The 19,604-nt window shown below is 42.7% G+C and overlaps 1 protein-coding gene across 2 annotated transcripts in view; it reads right to left on the bottom strand.

The window, feature by feature from the left end:
* Positions 1-19,288, bottom strand: part of LOC141106375 (uncharacterized) — a 60,059-nt gene extending 40,771 nt beyond the window's left edge. For both annotated transcript variants that reach the window (XM_073597104.1, XM_073597105.1), the window contains exons 1-3: positions 19,110-19,288; positions 14,401-14,493; positions 8,926-9,554 (exon numbers count right to left, since the gene is read on the bottom strand). In XM_073597104.1, the coding sequence (XP_073453205.1) occupies positions 8,926-9,552 (627 nt within the window). In that variant the 5' untranslated portion in view covers positions 9,553-9,554; positions 14,401-14,493; positions 19,110-19,288. The remainder of the gene's footprint in view (positions 1-8,925; positions 9,555-14,400; positions 14,494-19,109) is intronic.
* Between the last annotated feature and the right edge of the window lie 316 nt (positions 19,289-19,604).

Here is a 19,604-nt window from a genome sequence, read left to right as displayed (position 1 = left end):
GGGGGGGGGCGCACTCTCGTCCCCCCCTCTTTTCCTGCGGCCTGCCAGGTTGCGTGCTCGGATAAGGGTCTGGTATGGATCTTTGGGGGGACCCCACGCCGTTTTTTTTTTTTTTTTATTGGCGCGGGGATCCCCTTAAAATCCATACCAGACCTGAAGGGTCTGGTATGGAATTTAGGGAGAACCCCACGTCATTTTTTTTTTTAATTTTGGCTGGGGTTCCCCTTAATATCCATACCAGACCTGAAGGGCCTGGTATGGAATTTAGGGGGACTCCCACGTCATTTTTTTTTTTAAATTTTGGTTCGGGGTTCCCCTGTGGGGAATTCCCATGCCGTTTTTATCAATGAACTTCTATGTGTATTGTCGGCAATGCAATAGCCGCGGGGAGTTTTAAATGGGTTTTTTCCTTCGAAATGTCATTTTGCTGTCAGACTGTTCTAAACACGGGAAACATGCGCCCCTTTACAGGCATACTATAGACACCCCCCAGCTACGAAATTTAAAGGGATATTACACTTTTATTGTTTGACTTTAACCTCCCTGGCGGTATGATTATTTCGGATTTTAGGTGCTGAAAGCGGTACAATTATTTTGCATGGAAATTTGGCGTTTTATATTGTAGGTCTGTAAATCTTAACAATAACACACTTAAATCTGTCCAAACCAGAGTCTAGTAGATATCCCGGGTATGATAAAGTTTGAAACACAAAAACATAAATTATAATATAATAAATAAAAATAAATAATTTAAAAAAATTTAAAAAAATAGTAATAAAATAAATTTCCCCACAATTCACTATCGCTCAATTCTGCAAGTGTTCTAATTTACTATCGCTGTTTTCTAGCTGGTCTAAAGCCACTTTTGACGTAAAGAGACACTTTTTGGTTGCTATGGACAATCTCCAGTTTCCAGGCAGAAAGAACAGTATATATAATATAAAACTGCATGCAGGGCATGGGCCAAAGCACTGGGGACAAAAGGGATGTGAAATCATTTCATACAGTACTGTAATCTGTAAGATTACAGTACTGTATGTGTTATGATTTTGACATTTTTTTGAATTTGCCGCCAGGCTCCGCCCCCGTGCGTCGCGCCGCTCGCAGGGAACGGAGCCTGGCACGGAGAGGCTTCGGAGGAGGACGGAGCCCTCGGACACTGCGGGGGACATCGCAGGATCCCGGGGACAAGGTAAGTAACGCTGCCCCAGGATCCTGCAATGCGATCCCGAGTGTGGCTCGGGGTTACCGCTAATGGGACTGAAATTTAACCCCGAGCCACACTCGGGAAAACCGCCAGGGAGGCTACGCATTATTAAAATCACTGCTCCTGAAAAAACGGCCATTTTTAAAACTTTTTTTTGCATTGATCCATGTCCCCTGGGGCAGGACCCGGGTCCCCAAACACTTTTTATGACAATAACTTGCATATAAGCCTTTAAAATTAGCACTTTTGATTTCTCCCATAGACTTTTAAAGGGTGTTCCGCAGCATTCGATTTTGCCGCGAACACCCCAAATTGATAACTGTTCGGCGAACTTGCGAACAGCCAATGTTCGAGTCGAACATGAGTTCGACTCGAACTCGAAGCTCATCCCTAGTGATGAGCCGAACACCCCCTGGTTCAGTTCGCAGCAGAACAAGTGAACAGGCAAAAAATTCTTTCGAACAGGCGAACACTGTTAAAGTCTATAGGACATGAATGTGAAAAATCAAAAGTGCTAATTTTAAGGGTTAATATGCAAGTTGTCATAAAATGTGTTTGGGGACCCGGGTCCTGCCCCAGGGGATATGTATCAATGCAAAAAAAGTTTTAAAAATTGCGGTTTTTTCAGGAGCAGTGATTTTAATAATGCTTAAAGTGAAACAATAAAAGTGAAATATTCCTTTAAATTTCATTCCTGGGGGGTGTCTATAGTATGCCTGTAAAGTGGCGCATTTTTCCATTGTATAGAACAGTTCTTGTACAAAATGACATTTCTAAAGGAAAAAAAGTCATTTAAAACTACTCGCGGCTATAATGAATTGTCGGGTCCCGGCAATACAGATAAAAGTCATTGAAAAAACCAGCATGTGATCCTCCCCAGTCCATTACCAGGCCCTTTGGGTCTGGTATGAATTTTAAGGGGAACCCCAAACCAAAATGTGAAAAAAAAATTGCGTGGGGGTCCCCCCAAATTCCATACCAGGCCCTTCGGGTCTGGTATGGATATTAAGGAGAACCCTGCGCCAATTTATTTTTTTTAAATAGCGTAGGGGTCCCCCTCAGAATCCATACCAGACCCTTCAGGTCTGGTATGGATTTTAAGGGAAACCCCATGCCAAAATTGAAAAAAAAATGGCGTGGGGGTCCCCCCAAAAATCCATATCAGACCCTTATCCGAGCATGCAACCTGCAACCCTCCTGAACCGTACCAGGTCACATGCCCTCAACATGGGGAGGGTGCTTTGGGGTAGCCCCCAAAGCACCTTGTCCCCATGTTGATGGTGACAAGGGCCTCATCAACGCAACCCTTGCCCGGTGGTTTTGTGGGTCTGCGGGCTGGAGGCTTACATTGTACCCATACCATTTCACAAAAAAAGTGTCAAAATGTTAAAAAAAAAACAAGACACACCTTGGGACAAGTCCTTTATTAAAAAATAAAAAAATTAAAATGTCCCACGAAGACCATTCATTTACATACCCGGGTGGCCCTGCCCCCTCTGACGCCACGGGGAAGCCATTGGGAATTCCCCGTGCGCCAGAGGGGGCAGGGTCACCCGGTTACATCACCATGTGGCCCCACCTTCACTTATAAAAGAACTGTCATCAGCGCTGAAGCATCATACGGCGGGTGCCTCCCATGGAGGTGGATCTTTTTTATTTTTTATTTTCGGTCCGGCAGAGCCATAGAAGAAGATGAATGGACTTCATGGGACGTTTTTATTTTTTTATTTGTTAATAAAGGACTTGTCCCAAGGTGTGTCTTTGTTTTTTTTTTTTTTAACATTTTGACACTTTTTTGTAAAATGGTACCGGTACAATGTACCCGTTACTATTTCAAACAGGGGGGCGGGACCTGGGGGTCCCCTTGTTAAAGGGGGCTTCCAGATTCCGATAAGCCCCCCGCCCGAAGACCCCCACAACCACCGGGAAAGGGTTGTGGGGATGAGGCCCTTGTCCCCATCAACATGGGGACAAGGTGCTCTGGGGGGCTACCCCAAAGCACCCTCCCCATATTGAGGGCATGTGGCCTGGTACGGTTCAGGAGGGGGGGTGCTCTCTCATCCCCCCCCCCCTTTTGCTGCAGCCTGCCAGGTTGCGTGCTCGGATAAGGGTCTGGTATGGATTTTTGGGGGACCCCCTTTTTTAATTTTGGCGGGGGGTTCCCCTTAAAATCCATACCAGACCTGAAGGGCCTGGTATGGACTTTGGGGGGACAGACACACAATTTTTTAAAAAAAAATTGTTTTGGGGTTCCCCTTAATATTCATACCAGACCCAAAGGGCCTGGTAATGTACTGGGGGGGATCCCATGCCGTTTTTTTTCAATGACTTTTATCTGTATTGCCAGGAGCCAACAATTCATTATAGCAGCTAGTAGTTTTCAATTACTTTTTTTCCTTTAGAAATGTCATTTTGTGTAGGGACTGTTCTAAACAAGGGAAAAATGCGCCACTTTATAGGCATACTATAGACACCCTCAGGTACGTAATTTAAAGGAATATTTCACTTTAAGCACTATTAAAATCACTGCTCCTGAAGAAACGGCCATTTTTAAAACTTTTTTTTGCATTGATACAGGTCCCCTGGGGCAGGACTCAAGTCCCCAAACACTTTTTATGACAATACCATGCATATAAGCCTTTAAAATTAGCACTTTTGATTTCTCCCATAGACTTTTAATGGGTGTTCCGTGGCTTTCGAATTTGCTGCGAACACCTCAAATTGTTCACTATTCGGGCTCATCCCTACTGACCAGTTTTCTTCTCGTCTTTTTATTATTTTTGGAGGGACGTCCAGTTCTTGGTAATGTCACTGTTGTGCCATATTTTCTCCACTTGATGATGACTGTCTTCACTGTGTTCCATGGTATATCTAATGCCTTTGGTCTTTTGTACCCTTCTCCTGACTGATATCTTTTTAACAATGAGATCCCTCTGATGCTTTGGATGCTCTCTGCGGACCATGGCTTTTGCTGTAGGATGCGACTAAGAAAATGTCAGGAAAGACCTAAAAGAACAACTGAACTTTATTTGGGGTTAATCAGAGGCACGTTAAATGATGGCAGGTGTGTACTGACTCCTATTTAACATAGGTTTGAATGTGACTGCTTCATTCTGAATACAGCTACATCCCCAGTTATAAGAGGGTGTGCACATTTTTGCAACCACATTATTTTTTTAGTTTTTTAGTTTTACTTCCCCTCCCTAAAAGATTTCAGTTTGTTGTTCAACTGAGTTGTACAGTTTATAGGTCACATTAAAGGTGGAAAAAGTTTTGAAATGATTCATCTTTGTCTCATTTTTTTTATATCACAGAAACCTGACATTTTAACAGGAGTGTGTAGACTTTTTTTATCCACTGTACATACAGTATACAACTTTGTGTTCCAGCAGCAGTAGGGGGGCTTCCTGTCCCGTTCCCAGAAAATAATCAAGTCAGGCGCTGCTTAGCTATTCACAGAAGGCTTTGTATTTTATGAATAAATACAAGGCTTACTTTTATTTGGCTGAGGTGGAGAGGTATGAGGATGACATCACAATATCTACCTCAGCTTCAGGTGGCATTTACTAAGCATTTATAAAAGCATATTTTAAAGCTCAACTTTCTTTTAGGTTTGGATAGAATATGGAAGGGTTGGACCCCATGTCAGGTTTTTTATTACGTAGGCGAGTCACCCTTTCTATTTTCCTTGTGACCATCGTTACCAAGATAAAGTAAGGGGAAATCCAAAATTTTGAGTTGCCACCAGCCCAAAGATAGAAAGGAAATTTTCCAATGGAAAAACTTGTTCTGGTGACAGCGAAGAAAAGCTTTACCTCACCTTAGAGAAATTTCTTCTCACTTCTGGTTGTGTCTACAGGACAGGAAGTATAGGGAGATACTTGAACAGAACCCAGATTGCAAACAAAAAGAAAAAGAAAACAGTAATGCCCTGTACACATGATCGCACATTCCGACAACAAAATCCATCTGATTTTTTCCGATGGATCTTGGCTCAAACTTGTCTTGCATACACACGGTCGCACAAAGTTGGTCGGAAATTCCGAATGTCAAAAACGCAGTGGCGTACAACACGTACGACAAGCCGAGAAAAATGAATTTCAATAGCCAGTGCGGCTCTTCTGCTTGATTCTGAGCATGTGTGGCACTTTGTGCGGCGGAATTGATCTACACACGATCGGAAAATTTGCAATCGGAGCTTGTTGTCGGAAAATTTTAGATCCTGCTCTCAAACTTTGTGTGTCGGAAAATCCGATGGAAAAAGTCCAATGGAGCCTACACACGGTCGGATTTTTCGACAAGCTCCAATCGCACATTTTCCGTCGGAAAGTCCGACTGTGTGTACAGGGCAGTAGGGTTTTATCCATTCCCCGTTCTATGCACAAAAACATCATTGTGGGAAAAAGTACATTTTAAATATCAACAGAACTCCAATAGGCTCCAAAATTTTGCTAAACGTCTGCTAAGGCTGCATAATGCTTGTACATGCTTGCAGAACACAACAACCTTTGGGTTGTTGCTCATTTGCTGTGCATAAGGGGAATCGGTCATTTTGCCTATTTAGAACAAAGTGACAGGTCCTCTTGAAAACTTGTTTTTCCCCCATGCACTAGTATTTAGTTGTGCACCACCACCGCTCTATATAAGTGTTTGAGCTGTGAGTCTAAATACTGTACCTGAAAGCAATGGGTAGCTTTGATGTAGATAAGTATCAGTGGTGGTGGTGGGGGGGGGGGTTTCAGTAGAACCTGTCACTGTGTTTCCAGCATAGGCGTGCGCACAGGGTGTGCCAGGTGTGCCTGGGCACACCCTAATCACTCTGTGCAATGCAGATTCCCCTTGCTTAACCCCCAAGGCAGCTACTGAGAAAGGGACTGGGAAATCTCTGTCCTCAGTCAGTCACTTTCTCGGCTATTTCACCAATGCCCCTCAACGGGGCTCCTAACACATTGTAAAAATAATTTAAAAAAAAAACATATTATGACTTTTTTTTTTAATTGTAAAAAATAACAAAATAAAATAATAAAAACAAAAAACTACTGCCACCAATCTCATCCCTACTAACACCATCCACTGCTCTACTGCGCATGTGTGTTTGAACTTTGGGGTGCACACCCTAATGCAATAGGCTGCGCACACCTATGGTTTCCAGGAATGAGAGTTAATAAAGCAGTATTAAACCAAAAGATAAAAAATTTTATATTGTGCAGCTTGCCAATCCTTAAATGTGGTGGCTGCATTTGTTTTCTTTTTCAGGTGTTTTATCCTTTACTTCCCCTTGTGATCTGGAGTGTCATCACTCTGGACGGGGGCAACAGAGCCACCCTTAGTCAGCCACATTGTCAATGTGGGAAGAAGGTAGTGAATGATGTATTCGCAGATTTAGATGGACTTGACCCAACTGAAAAAATAAAGCTCGACTTCAGCGAACACTTTTTAAGCCGTTATTGCAACAGTTTTTCCTTTTAGGATAAAGGCAGGGGTGGACTGGGACGAGGGTCGGGGTGCAATTGCCCCCCCAGGCTGCTTTGACGCCCCATAAAAAGGCTGAACCGCAGTGGTGAAACTACTAGGGTCGCAAAGGTCACACTTGCGACTGGGCCCTAGTGTTCTGCCACTGTGATGGGCCCCAAGCAGTATTGCTGTAAACAGCAGAAAAGGGCCCGTTAAAACTATAATCGTCCATGAACTTACTCTCCCCTGTGTCCCATCTTTGTGTACCTGACCAGCAGACTAGTCAGGTGCACAAGAAAGGGGCGTGGGGGGTGAGGAAGCTTGACGACAAGTGAAAGCGACTGCAAGGAGAGGAGGACCAAAACCTGCAGACAACTGCAAGAGGTCAGTATGCTGCTCTATGAGGGCTCACTGATGTAAGGTACGGGTGGAGACCCTGAGGTAAGGGGGGGGCACTGATTTAAAGGTCCCCCTTATATCTGTAACCTCATTCTCCTCTTACATCAGTGAACCCCTTTACCTTAGTGTAGTTACTCTGCAGACTCTGGTGTAAAGGGGAACTCTGATGTAAGAGCCCCCCTTACATTAGAGTTCCCAGCATCAGAGTCAGAAAAGTTCACCCTTATGCCCTGTACACACGGTCTGGTTTTCCGACGGAAAATGTGTGATAGGACTTGTTGTCGAAAATTCCGACCATGTGTAGGCTCCATCACACATTTTCCATCGGATTTTCCGACACACAAAGTTTGAGAGCAGGATATAAAATTTTCCGACAACAAAATCCGTTGTCTGAATTTCTGATCGTGTGTACACAAATCCGACGCACAAAGTGCCACGCATGCTCAGAATAAATAAAGAGATTAAAGCTATTGGCTACTGCCCCATTTATAGTCCCGACGTACGTGTTTTACGTCACCGCGTTCAGAATGATCGGATTTTCCGACAACTTTGTGTGACCGTGTGTATGCAAGACAAGTTTGAGCCAACATCCGTCGGAAAAAATCCTAGGATTTTGTTGTCGGAATGTCCGATCAATGTCTGACCGTGTGTACAGGGCATAAGAGTGGAAGAGGAAACTTTTCAGAGTCTGAGGGAAGGAGGAACTTGCTTGGAGGAAGTCCCTTCCCTCCAATCAGCTCTCATTGAGCTGCAGAGTGTAACTTCAGCTCTCTGCCCCCTGCTTCCTGAAAGCTCAGACAAGCTATATAAATTCTGCACTTTGAACAGCTGTAGAGAAGAGATGGCTGCAGATAAACGAATACAACTTATGCATCGTGGTGCATTACCTGATGCCAGTCACTTGGGCGGCACAGTGGTGTAGTGGGTAGCACTCTCGCCTAGCAGTAAAAAGGGTCGCTGGTTCGAATCCCAACCACGACACTACCTGCCTGGAGTTTGCATGTTCTCCCTGTGCCTGCGTGGGTTTCCTCCGGGTACTCTGGTTTTCTCCCACACTCCAAAGACATGTTGGTAGGTTAATTGGCTTCTGTTCAAAACTGGCCCTAGTATATGAATGTGAGTTGGGGACCTTGGATTGTGGGCTCCTTGAGGGTAGGGACTGATGTGAGTGGACGATGTATGTGTGGAGCGCTTTGTAAATTGACGCCACTATATGGGTACCTTAATTAAATAGGGGTAATTGTAGACACGCACCACACTCACTCAGGTTCAACTGGATGGACTATGTAACTATGTAACTTCAGCGGGTATATTATAAGGGTTTACAGCCACTTTAAAATGTTTTCAACCCTATGAATGCAATTTTTACTGGACAGCCTGGTCTATTAAAGGAAGGTGAAAAATAGACTTACTGGCTGGATAAATGGATGAAAATAAAGGGAAAAGTATAAAAAAGTAAACAAATGCAGCTACCACATCTAAGAATTAGTACATTGAAATATATTCAATTTGTATTTTTAGGTTTATTACTGCTGGCCTGCTCCCCTTCTTCCAAAGACTCAGTGATCTAGCCAAAGCAGGCAATCGGCAGTTACAAAGGGACGGATGATAGATCATTTACATTCATATCCAGAAGCTCTGCAGTGACCGATACAGAGCCAGAGCCCTGACAAATGAATGGAATAGCAGGGGAGGGCTTCAAAGATGTGTATCAGTGGACTGAATATGCCCATGTGAACATATTACATTTCCATCAATGGGCAAAGCAAGAGATTCCCTTTAAGCAATGCTCCTAGAAAATGTCCTTAAGATTAAGAAATGCTTCTATGATTAAATGATGCAACGATGTCTTAATCATCACTCACCCCAAGACATCTTGATTTCGCATTGGGATATACTGGTGTGAAGTTCTCTGATGCTTGGGATGAATTTAAATTCTGGAAAGAGGTCCTGTTGCTGTTATTTACAGGCAATGATGGAATAGGATTATTGTATTCTGGGTATCCTGTCTGTGTGTTGAACTGTTGTACACTGGGTGGCACATGTGCTCTCTGAGACGTGTTGGGAGAAGTATGTAGAGTGTTCAGTCTTTGTGCATTCCAATGATAACCAGTAGAGGGCGTATTTATCATTTCAGACGTGGAGGGCGTATTATGTTCAGTATTCAGCTGCTGTCTATTCCATTGTTGAGCAGTCGGCGTGCTGTTATTTATCTGATAAGCGCAGGATGCATCATATTCAGACAGTGCGTGTATGTTCTCTTGTTCAGTAGATGGGGTTAATATTTGGGAAGGGGGCTGGTAGGGCATACATGTTGGCAAGTCAACAACTGATTCATAAGAAGGCGGAGGAGAGTCGCCATTTTGCAGCTGATCAGCAGGCGGTGCAGTAGCATGCATCCACATTGGAATAGCATGGCGGGTGCCATACCCAGGAGGTGTGTACGGAACATCGTCATGTCTACGACTCAATTCATTCCCTTCTGTAAACATACCTGAAGGAGAGAAGAATGGAAAAGATAAAGATTCCCCCTGGTAAGACATGGATACAATGAAATAATGCAACAAAGCAGAGTCAACAAACACTGAACTGAAAGTGGTTGTAAACCCCAGTCATGAAATTTGAAATAAGCTCCTACATTGTGTTGAAAAAGTATTCATGCCCCTTGAAATTTTCCACATTTTGTCATGTTACAACCAAAAACGTAAATGTATTTTATTGGGATTTTATGTAAAAGATAAAGAAAAAAGGTAAACCCCTAGGGGTGGGACTTTAAAGGCACTACCAATGATGGAGTTGAAGTAAGAAAAATTGTTTATTCAAAAAGAAATATATACAAAAAACAGTGAACTTGGTCATGAACAACTAAAAAAATCACAGTATACAAGATATAGATACAATATCCTATACCCAACGCGTTTCAGAGAAAACCGTAGTCTCCTTCATCAGGGGTTAACAGGATGTATATAATCTAGAATGCAGATAGTTAAAAGTAAATTAGTGCATCTATTCAATGACATACAGATACGGGAAAGCCAATATAATAGCAACTCGCATATTATTTAGTTGTGTATACATGAAGAAAAAATGTTTATGTGATAGATAGACCAACACAAAGTGGCACATAATTCTGTAATAGAAGGAAAATGATAACAGGTTTTCAAAAATTTTTACAAATAAATATGTGAAAAGTGTGGCATGCATTTGTATTCAGCCCCCCTGAGTCAATACTTTGTAGAGCCACCTTTTGCTGCAATTACAGCTGCAAGTCTTTTTGGGGATGTCTCTACCAGCTTTGCACATCTAAAAAATGACATTTTTGCCCATTGTTCCTTGCAAAATAGCTCAAGCTCTGTCAGATTGGATGGAGAGCGCCTGTGAACAGCAATTTTCTAGTCTTGCCACATACTCTCAATTGGATTTAGGTCTGGACTTTGACTGGGTCATTCTAATGCCGCGTACACACGATCGAATTTACCGACAACAAAATCCATGTTTTTTTGCCAAGGGATGTTGGCTTAAACTTGTCTTGCATACACACGGTCACACAAATCTTGTTGGAAATTCCGAACATCAAGAACGCGGTGACGTACAACACATACTAAGAGCCGAGAAAAATGAAGTTCAATAGCCAGTGCGGCTGTTCTGCTTGATTCCGAGCATGCATGGAATTTTGTGCGTCGGAAATGTGTACACATGATCGGAATTTCCGACAACGGATTTTGTTGTCGGAAAATTTGAGATCCAGATCTCAAATTTTGTTTGTCGGAAATTCCGATGAAAAATGTCCAATGGAGCCTACACACGGTCGGAATTTCCAACAACAGGCTCCCATCGAACATTTGTTGTTGGAAAATCCGATCGTGTGTATGCGGCATTACCCATAAATATGCTTTGCTCTAAATCATTCCATTGTAGCTCTGGCTGTATGTTTAGGGTTGTTGTCCTGCTGGAAGGTGAACCTCCGCCCCAGTCTCAAGTCTTTTGCAGACTCTAACAGGTTTTCTTCTAAGATTGTCCTGTATTTGGCTCCATTAATCTTCCCATCAACTCTGACCAGCTTCCCTGTCCCTGCTGATGAAAAGCATCCCCACAACATGATCCCCACACCATGTTTCATGGTAGGGATGGTGTGTTTAGGGAGATGTGCAGTGTTTGTTTTCTGGCACACATAATGTTTTGCTTTATGGCCAAAAAGTTAAATTTTGGTCTCATCTGACCAGAGCACCTTCTTCCACATGTTTGCTGTGTCCCTCACATGGCTTCTCACAAACTGCAAACGGGACTTCTTATGGCTTTTTTCAACAATGTCTTTCTTCGTGCCACTCTTCCATAAAGGCCAGATTTGTGGAGTGCACACCTAATAGTTGTCCCATGGACAGATTCTCCCACCTGAGCTGTGGATCTCTGCAGCTCCTCCAGAGTTACCATGGGCCTCTTGGCTGCTTCTCTGATGAATGCTCTCCTTGCCCGGCCTGTCAGTTTCAGTGGACGGCCATGTCTTGGTAGGTTTGCAGTTGTGTCATACTCTTTCCATTTTCAGATGATGGATTGAATAGTGCTCCGTGAGATGTTCAAAGCTTGGGATATTTTTTTATACCCTAACCCTGCTTTAAACTTCTCCATAACTTTATCCCTGACCTGTCTGGTGTGTTCCTTGGCCTTCATGATGTTGTTTGTTCACTAAGGTTCTCTAACAATCCTCTGTGGGGCTTCACAGAACGGCTGTATTTATACTGAGATTAAATTACACACAGGTTGAGTCTATTTACTAATTAGGTGACTTTTGAAGGCAATTAGTCCCACTGGATTTTAGTTAGAGGTATCAGAGTAAAAGTGGCTGAATACAAATGCACGCCACACTTTTCAGATATTTATTTGTAAAAAAGTTTAAAAACAATTTATCATTTTCCTTCCACTTCACAATGATGTGCCACTTTGTGTTGGTCTATCACATAACATCCACATAAAATACATTTACGTTTTTAGATGTAACATGACAAAATGTGGAAAATGTCAATGGGGTGTGAAAACTTTTTGAAGGCATTGTATATCGGTAGTGTTTACTTGTCCCTCTGCAAAGCTCTAAGTGTCCTTTCTCTCTGGTGCTTCGTTCCTCTGTTATCAGCATGAGTCGCTTCTGAGAAGTTTTCCAACACATGTGATAACATGAGCTAAAATTTGTGTCAGGGAGGGAGATAAGCACACAGCTTGTCTCTTCAGAATACAGCTCTGCATGTCCCTTTCCTCCAATCAGGGCTCCCACAGTGCCTCAGAGCTGTAACTGCAGTTCTCCACTTCCTTCTCTGTACTACTCACAGATAGATAAAGATTGTCACTTTGAAGGGTTGTAGAGAAAAGAAGACTGCAGTTAAACAAGTAAAACCTATGTAGGAGGATTTGTTTCATCTCTGTGTATCACCTGAGGCTTTTTCGCTTCACTGGGTATATGTGAGGATTTACATCCACTTTAACCGGTTCAATACAGGGCATTTTCACCCCCTTCCTTCCCAGACCAATTTTTAGTTTTCAGCGCTGTCGCACTTTAAACGACAATTGCGCGGTCGTACGACGTTGTACCCAAAAAAATTGACGTCCTTTTTTCCCCACAAATAGAGCATTCTTTTGGTGGTATTTGATCACCTCTGCGTTTTTTATTTTTTGCGCTATAAACAAAAGAAGAGCGACAATTTTGAAAAAAAACACAATATTTTTTACTTTTTGCTATAATAAATATCCCAATTTAAAAAAAAAAAAAACAAATTTTTTCCTCAGTTTCGGCCGATACGTATTCTTCTACATATTTTTGGTAAAAAAAAAAAAAAAAACGCAATAAGCGTATATTGATTGGTTTGCGCAAAAGTTATAGCGTCTACAAAATACGGGATAGATTTATGGCATTTTTTTTTTAAATATATATTTTTTTTTTTTTTACTAGCAATAGCGGCGATCGCGTTTTTTTTTCGTGACTGCGACATTATGGCGGACACATCGGACACTTTTGACACATTTTTGGGACCATTCACATTTATACAGCGATCAATGCTATAAAATTGCATTCATTACTGTATAAATTGTGACAGGCAGTGAAGGGGTTAACCACTAGGGGGACATGAGGGGTTAAATGTTTCCTAGGGGAGTGATTATAACTGTAGGGGGTGGGGACGCACAAGGGGAGGAGACCGATCAGTGTTCCTCTGTACTGGGAACACAGATCGGTCTCCTCTCAACTGACAGGACGTTGATCTGTGTGTTTACACACACAGATCCACGGTCTGGCCCGGTTAACGGGCAATCGCGGGTGCCCGGCGGACATCGCGGCCACCGGGCACACGCACCGGGTCCCGAGCAACGTGGCGCGCACGCGCCTCCTAGGCGGCCGGGAAGCCCAGGCCGTCATATGACGTCCACCCAGGATGGGAGATCCCATCTGTGCACGTCATTTGTCTATGGCCGGGTAGCGAAGTGGTTAAGATGTCCAACCCTCCATATGGCCAATCAGTGTTAAAGAAGACTTGCTTCTTGGACCATCTCTTGTTGTTTAGATGACCGTGGTAGACCTACACCCAGGACTGTAATTACCAGGGAGCCCTTGTGAACTGGTGCCTGGGAAAGCAGGGTTCGAGTGGAAACCACCAAGCCCCATAATGTATCAATGCTGATAGGGTTTCCCTATGTTGATTGCATCTTTCAACCACCTCAGGACATTTTTGGCTAAATTGAGCAAAGAAACTGTAGGGGGAATGGTGTGTAGGGGATTATGATGGGTGCCAGAAGGCTCTTTATAGTGCAGGAAATATTATAGCCCTACTTTGGAATCAGAGGGACAGAGGGACATTGATCCAAATCAGGGACAGTTGGGAGCTATGGCAGTATGGCCCCGTTCACACTGGAGCGGTTTTCTGCTAGAAGCTTGTAGCTTTAAAACACCCAACAAGCAAAATCCCATTCATTTCAATGGTCCCTGTTCACATCTGAGCGTTCTGTCACCTGAAGCTCTAAAAAGTACATAAGCTTCTTTTTGGCAGACTACAAGCATTTTTGACACCATAGACTTCAATAGAAGTGCCTAACTTGAGCGTTTTACGAGCGTTTTCCGCTCAAATAGCAGCTCTCCACCCCTAATTTTCTCTCCTCCCCCTATTACTTTCAATTAGATAAAAATACCTGAAGCTGTAAAACGCTTGTAATACACTTCTAAAACGCTTTAGAAAAGCTTGTAAAAAGCTGCAAAAAAGCTTTAAAAAAAACGGCAGTAAATTGATACTCTCAGGTGTGAATGGAGTCTTACGTTAAGCTGTCCATACACTATTAGAAAATCATTTGTATATAGTGCTTACCACTGAAGGAGCTGCTGATGTTTGGGTCCCCTGACTCCGGATGTCAACGACTTTACAGACAATGCCACACCCTCTGAAACACCAAAGTGACACCTGAAGGGAAAAAATATATTTGTGCAACACACAGTAAAACAAAGCCCAAAGGATAGAAATGAAGTAATAAACCAGTGACTTTACTACTAATCCCTACACTAAAGGGAGTCCTGACTAAGGGGCAATGCAAAAAGAGTGGTTTGACAGTCCTCTGCAAATTTTTTCCAAATGGCCAGTACATTGGGGCCCAAATCCAGGGTTGGAGAGCTCAAACGTGACTACCAGAAGCACGTTTGTAAAAGCCTAAACAGTGTCCCAAGTGACAATACCATTCCCTTATATAGTATGAGGAGGGTATGGCCAGTGGCCTCTCATGGACACATAGGATGAAGATTTGCCTCCTCTCGCTCTTTGTGAGGGGCTCCATGATGCCAGCTGTTGTGACGCCCTCCCCACAACAGGCAAAGACACCAGACTTGATTGTGCAACACACAGTAAAACAGAGCCCAAAGGATGGAAATGAAGTCATAAACCAGTGACTTTACCCCTAATCCCTACACTAAAGGGAGTCCTGACTAAGGGGCAATGCAAAAAGAGTGGTTTGACAGTCCTCTACAAATTTTTTCCCAATGGCCAGTGCATTGGGGCCCAAATCCAGGGTTGGAGAGCTCAAACGTGAGTACCAGAAACACGTTTGTAAGAGCCTAAACAGTGTCCCAAGTGACAATACTGTTCCCTTATATATATGTAAAAGTAAAAATCAGCGCAAATACGTATAACAATGCTCAGCAGCTGAACACCAGGGTCAACAATCAAATCCCTAGAATAAATGTATAAGCAAATGGTGCAGCGCTAAATAGGGACAAATCAAAAAAATAAATAAATAAACATACGCAATAACATGCAATGCGGAGAATATACGATGTATGTCATAAAATGAATAACACAAATATAATATGACTACGTGCTGTGATTGTGTCAGTTTCCACAGAACACAATGAAAATAAAATCTTTCAAAGTTCAAAGCAGCACAGAAAGTCCATGAGTCATCCAGTGAATCCAAACAATCATGTGTGATCAAACAGCATGCCGGAAAAGGTGACAAATGGACGTGCCCACCACCATTATGCAGAGTGGCCTCTCACCTGACAAAGAGGACCCTTTAATTATAGAGGGTCATAATAGGCATTCCCTTATGGGTCATACAGGTATGGAGAACAGCGGTTCAGCGTTCAAAACTTCCGTCATAAGGCTGGATCAGGACACTCTCGGATAATACAGTGGCATATGGAACAGAGAATAATGGCAAAGATAGTGCTCTCCGTATAAACTATTTTATTTAAAAAGATAAAAGAGATACACTCACAAGTGAAGCACCTAACCAGTGCAAGTAAGCAGGCAAGAGCAATGATGTAAACACAACTCTCTGAGGATGCGCGATGGCCTGCAGGTGACGTCACAACGTATCCTCTTTCTGGACGCGTTGCGTCCCAGTGGGCGGGGACTTCTTCAGCAGAAAATAGTATGAGGAGGGTATGGCCAGTGGCCTCTCATGGACACATAGGATGAAGATTTGCCTCCTCTCGCTCTTTGTGAGGGGCTCCATGCTGCCAGCTGTTGTAATGTCCTCCACACAACAGGCAAAGACACCAGACTTGATAGTGGTGCTCCCACAGACCAGAAGATGTTAGCGACCCTCTACATCGCTCACATTGCAGCAAATTGTCCCATCAGCACAAATCCTCCAAAATTCCCCCTGCTAGCACAAATCTTCTCCCCCCCTCCCAACACAAATCCCCTCAAATCACCACTCCTAGCACACCTCCCTCAATTTTCCTTCCTAGAACAATTTTTATCCCCTGCTGACCCCAAAATTCCTACCACAACCTTCTTGTGGTCACCCGCACTTCACAGCGCCCAGGGCACACGCCCATCCTGCCCACCCCTTGTCTCAGCCCTGATGCTGAGATCTGTAGTTCAGTCTCCCTGGGGACTACATCTCCCACAAGTCCTTGCTCCTACAGCAGTAATAGAAAAATGTGTGATGGCAGTGCATGTGTTATCTGGTCTGATCAATCCAATAAGCAAACAAACAAAGCCTGGTGCTCTAGGCACAGCATACCCCTCGGGATTTTGAGAACAGACCAGGAAGGTATATAAAAAAATTTTCTTTATTGTTGAACAGAATAATTGTTGTCACTGCCCTGTGAAACAGTAGCGGGCTAAAATAAGTAGCTGCATAGAATGATGCCTGACATGTTTCAGACTAGGGTCCTTCTTCAAAGGCTTTGTGTTATCTATAGCAATTTTTGTATAAAAATTATTTCAATTTGATTGCATTGCTGTACTAACGTTCAACTATGTTTACATTATAGAATATATATGCTATAGATGACACAAAGCCTTTGAAGAAGGACCCTAGTCTGAAACATGTCAGGCGTCATTCTATGCAGCTACTTATATTAGCCCGCTACTGTTTCACAGGGCAGTGACAACAATGCTTGCTACTTTTGTATTATTATCATTGATTTTAGATTTCATTTTTTTCTATTGTATAATTATTCTGTTCAACAATAAAGGAATTTTTTTTATATACCTTCCTGATCTGTTCTCAAAATCCCGAGGGGTATGCTGTGCCTAGAGCACCAGGCTTTGTTTGTTTGCTCCTACAGCAGGCGCAGTCCTTTCCCAGGCTGCACAGCAACAGCATTACTCTTTTCATTTGTTTTCCCAGGTGATGGATGGGGCTTTCCTCTGGCTGCACAGCTTTACAAGTGTCTTGTGTCCTCTCTCCTCCTCTCCTCACTGGCAGGAATGCAGAGGGATAACAGCTGCAGCATGGGTGACATGGTTAGTGACAACCTGGTCAGTGCAGTGAATCATGTAAGAGAAAAAATTTCTATCCTTCGCCTTTGACTGCGGTTTAAAACAAACATCAATTTGACCCCAGTAACAATTAGAAAATCAAACGATCGTTCCTTAACCACTTCCCATCCGGCCTATAGCAGAATGACGGGCGGGCGGTGGTTCTGTTATCCTGACTGGATGTCATATGACAGCTTTCAGGATAACATGCCGGAGCGCGCCCGCGGGGGCATGCAGCGCAGCAATCGGTGGTGCTGTGTGTGTCATTCTGACACACCGCATCTCTGATCATGGTAGGGAGCCTCTGATGGAGGCTCTTTACCATGTGATTAGCTGTGACCAATCACAGCATGAACCAGGAAGTGCCCTTCCGATGCCAATCAGTAATGCCTGTCAGTAGCTCCTCATCAGTGCTGCCTATCCATTACCATCTATCAGTGCCACCTATTAGTGCCCATCAGTGCCCATCAGGGCTGCATATCAGTGTAGCCTATCGGTGCCCATCAGTTCTGGATATCAGTGCCACCTATCAGTGCCCATCAATTCTACATATCAGTGCCTCCTCATCAGTGCCACCTTATAAGTGCCACCGCATCAGTGCCGCCTCACCAGTGCCCATTAGTGCAGCCTCATCAGTGCCCGTCAGTGAAGGAGAAAACAAAATTTTATAACAGAAACAAAGGAAAACTTTTTTTTTCAAGCACCACCAAAAGAAAGGTAAATTTGTGGGAAGAAAATTATAAAAATTTAGTTTTAGGTACAGTGTTGCATGACCGCGCAATTGTCATTCAAGGTGCGACAGCGCTTAAAGCTGAAAATTGGCCTGGGCAGGAAGGGGGGAAAGTGCCCGGTATTGAAGTGGTTAAATGAAACATTTCAAATAGTATTCTACTAGCGTATACTCAGCTTTATAAAGTATTATTTTACTGATAGAGTAGTGGATGCTTGAACAAGACTTTCAGCAGACGTAGTGAGTCAGTCAATATTAAGGGAATTGTAAAAAATGCTTGGGATAAACATAGGCCTATAAGCAACATATTTCTATAGGTATTTATAACTTTAAATAAATTGATTTTTACTACGTACCCTGATCAATGCAAGTGATAAAAGAAGTTGTGGACTATTGGATCATTATTGCCTTTCTGTAATGGGAAGGTGAAAGGAAAAGAGGGGGATCCTGCATTTAAAGTGAGGACATACCTTTCTATAATGGGTAGGGGCTATAGATGGTGAGGCCCTGCCAATTTTACATTACATTTAATTTACATCTAATTTACATTTACATAAAAAGGATGAGTCAAGTAAAGAAAAGAACACAGATTTATTATAGAATGTATGTGAGATGTACACACAAGGGTACATTCGTGCAATGTGCTCAAAGTTGCGTTATACAAATGTTTTTTGGGAATTAAAACACTGCAAAGTTTCATATCAATTTAATTGAATTATTTTTGTTTATTTTATTTTACTATAAAGGCTTTATAGTGCTTCCAATATTTTTGATATAAAAACTGCTGTGTTTATGACAAACTGCAGCATATATGGCATTTTTTTTACTTTGCCCATAGTTACACACAAAGTAATACTTTTTTTTTCTGTAGAGGTCTTTAATTTGGACCAAAAATGTGTGATAATTCAGGAGGGACAAAAGTTATAAAAACAGGTCATTTGGGACTGCGTAAAAAGTTAAATATCAGTTTTGGATGGACTGACCTTGTAAGAATGTAAACAGTAACACTTTAAATAAGAAACTGATCTGCAGAGCATCCCTTTAATCATCATTCATAAACGGGTGTATTGTTTGCACTTACCCGTAATGAAGACAGGTCCTCTCCTCTTTTTCGGTATTACGCTCCCACAGCCGATAGCAGTGTAAGTGACAAGTAAAAAAAAGGGATGAACTGATATGGAATCACAGACGGATGGTGGGTTAAATAAATACAGATCATAAAAGGTCTGTTTTTCTCTGCTGCTGGCTCCACTCCCTTGCCTCTGTTACAATTAATGACATCATTGCACAGACGCACATTCACCCTGAACTTCCTTCCATCACTAAATACGAGTTTGTTTCTGTCATGGAAAATTCAATCCTCAATGGGCCCTCATTTAAAAAAAAAAAACAGACCACCTACCATCCTTTCCTCTACTTGTGAATTCGTAAAAGATAAGATACAAAAAAAAAATCTTATATACAACCCATCCTGAATTCCTTGCCAAATTATGAACACATGAACAGATCCTAGATGCAGAAGGTATAGCTCATAGGGCTGGCTCGGAGGATGAAAGTTGTGTGCTTGGGAACAGAT

Source organism: Aquarana catesbeiana, linkage group LG08 (assembly GCF_042186555.1).
Source record: "Aquarana catesbeiana isolate 2022-GZ linkage group LG08, ASM4218655v1, whole genome shotgun sequence".
In the NCBI taxonomy this organism is placed as follows: domain Eukaryota; kingdom Metazoa; phylum Chordata; class Amphibia; order Anura; family Ranidae; genus Aquarana; species Aquarana catesbeiana.
The sequence above is the reverse complement of the archived record's forward strand: the minus strand, read 5'-3'. Positions and strand labels throughout refer to the sequence as shown.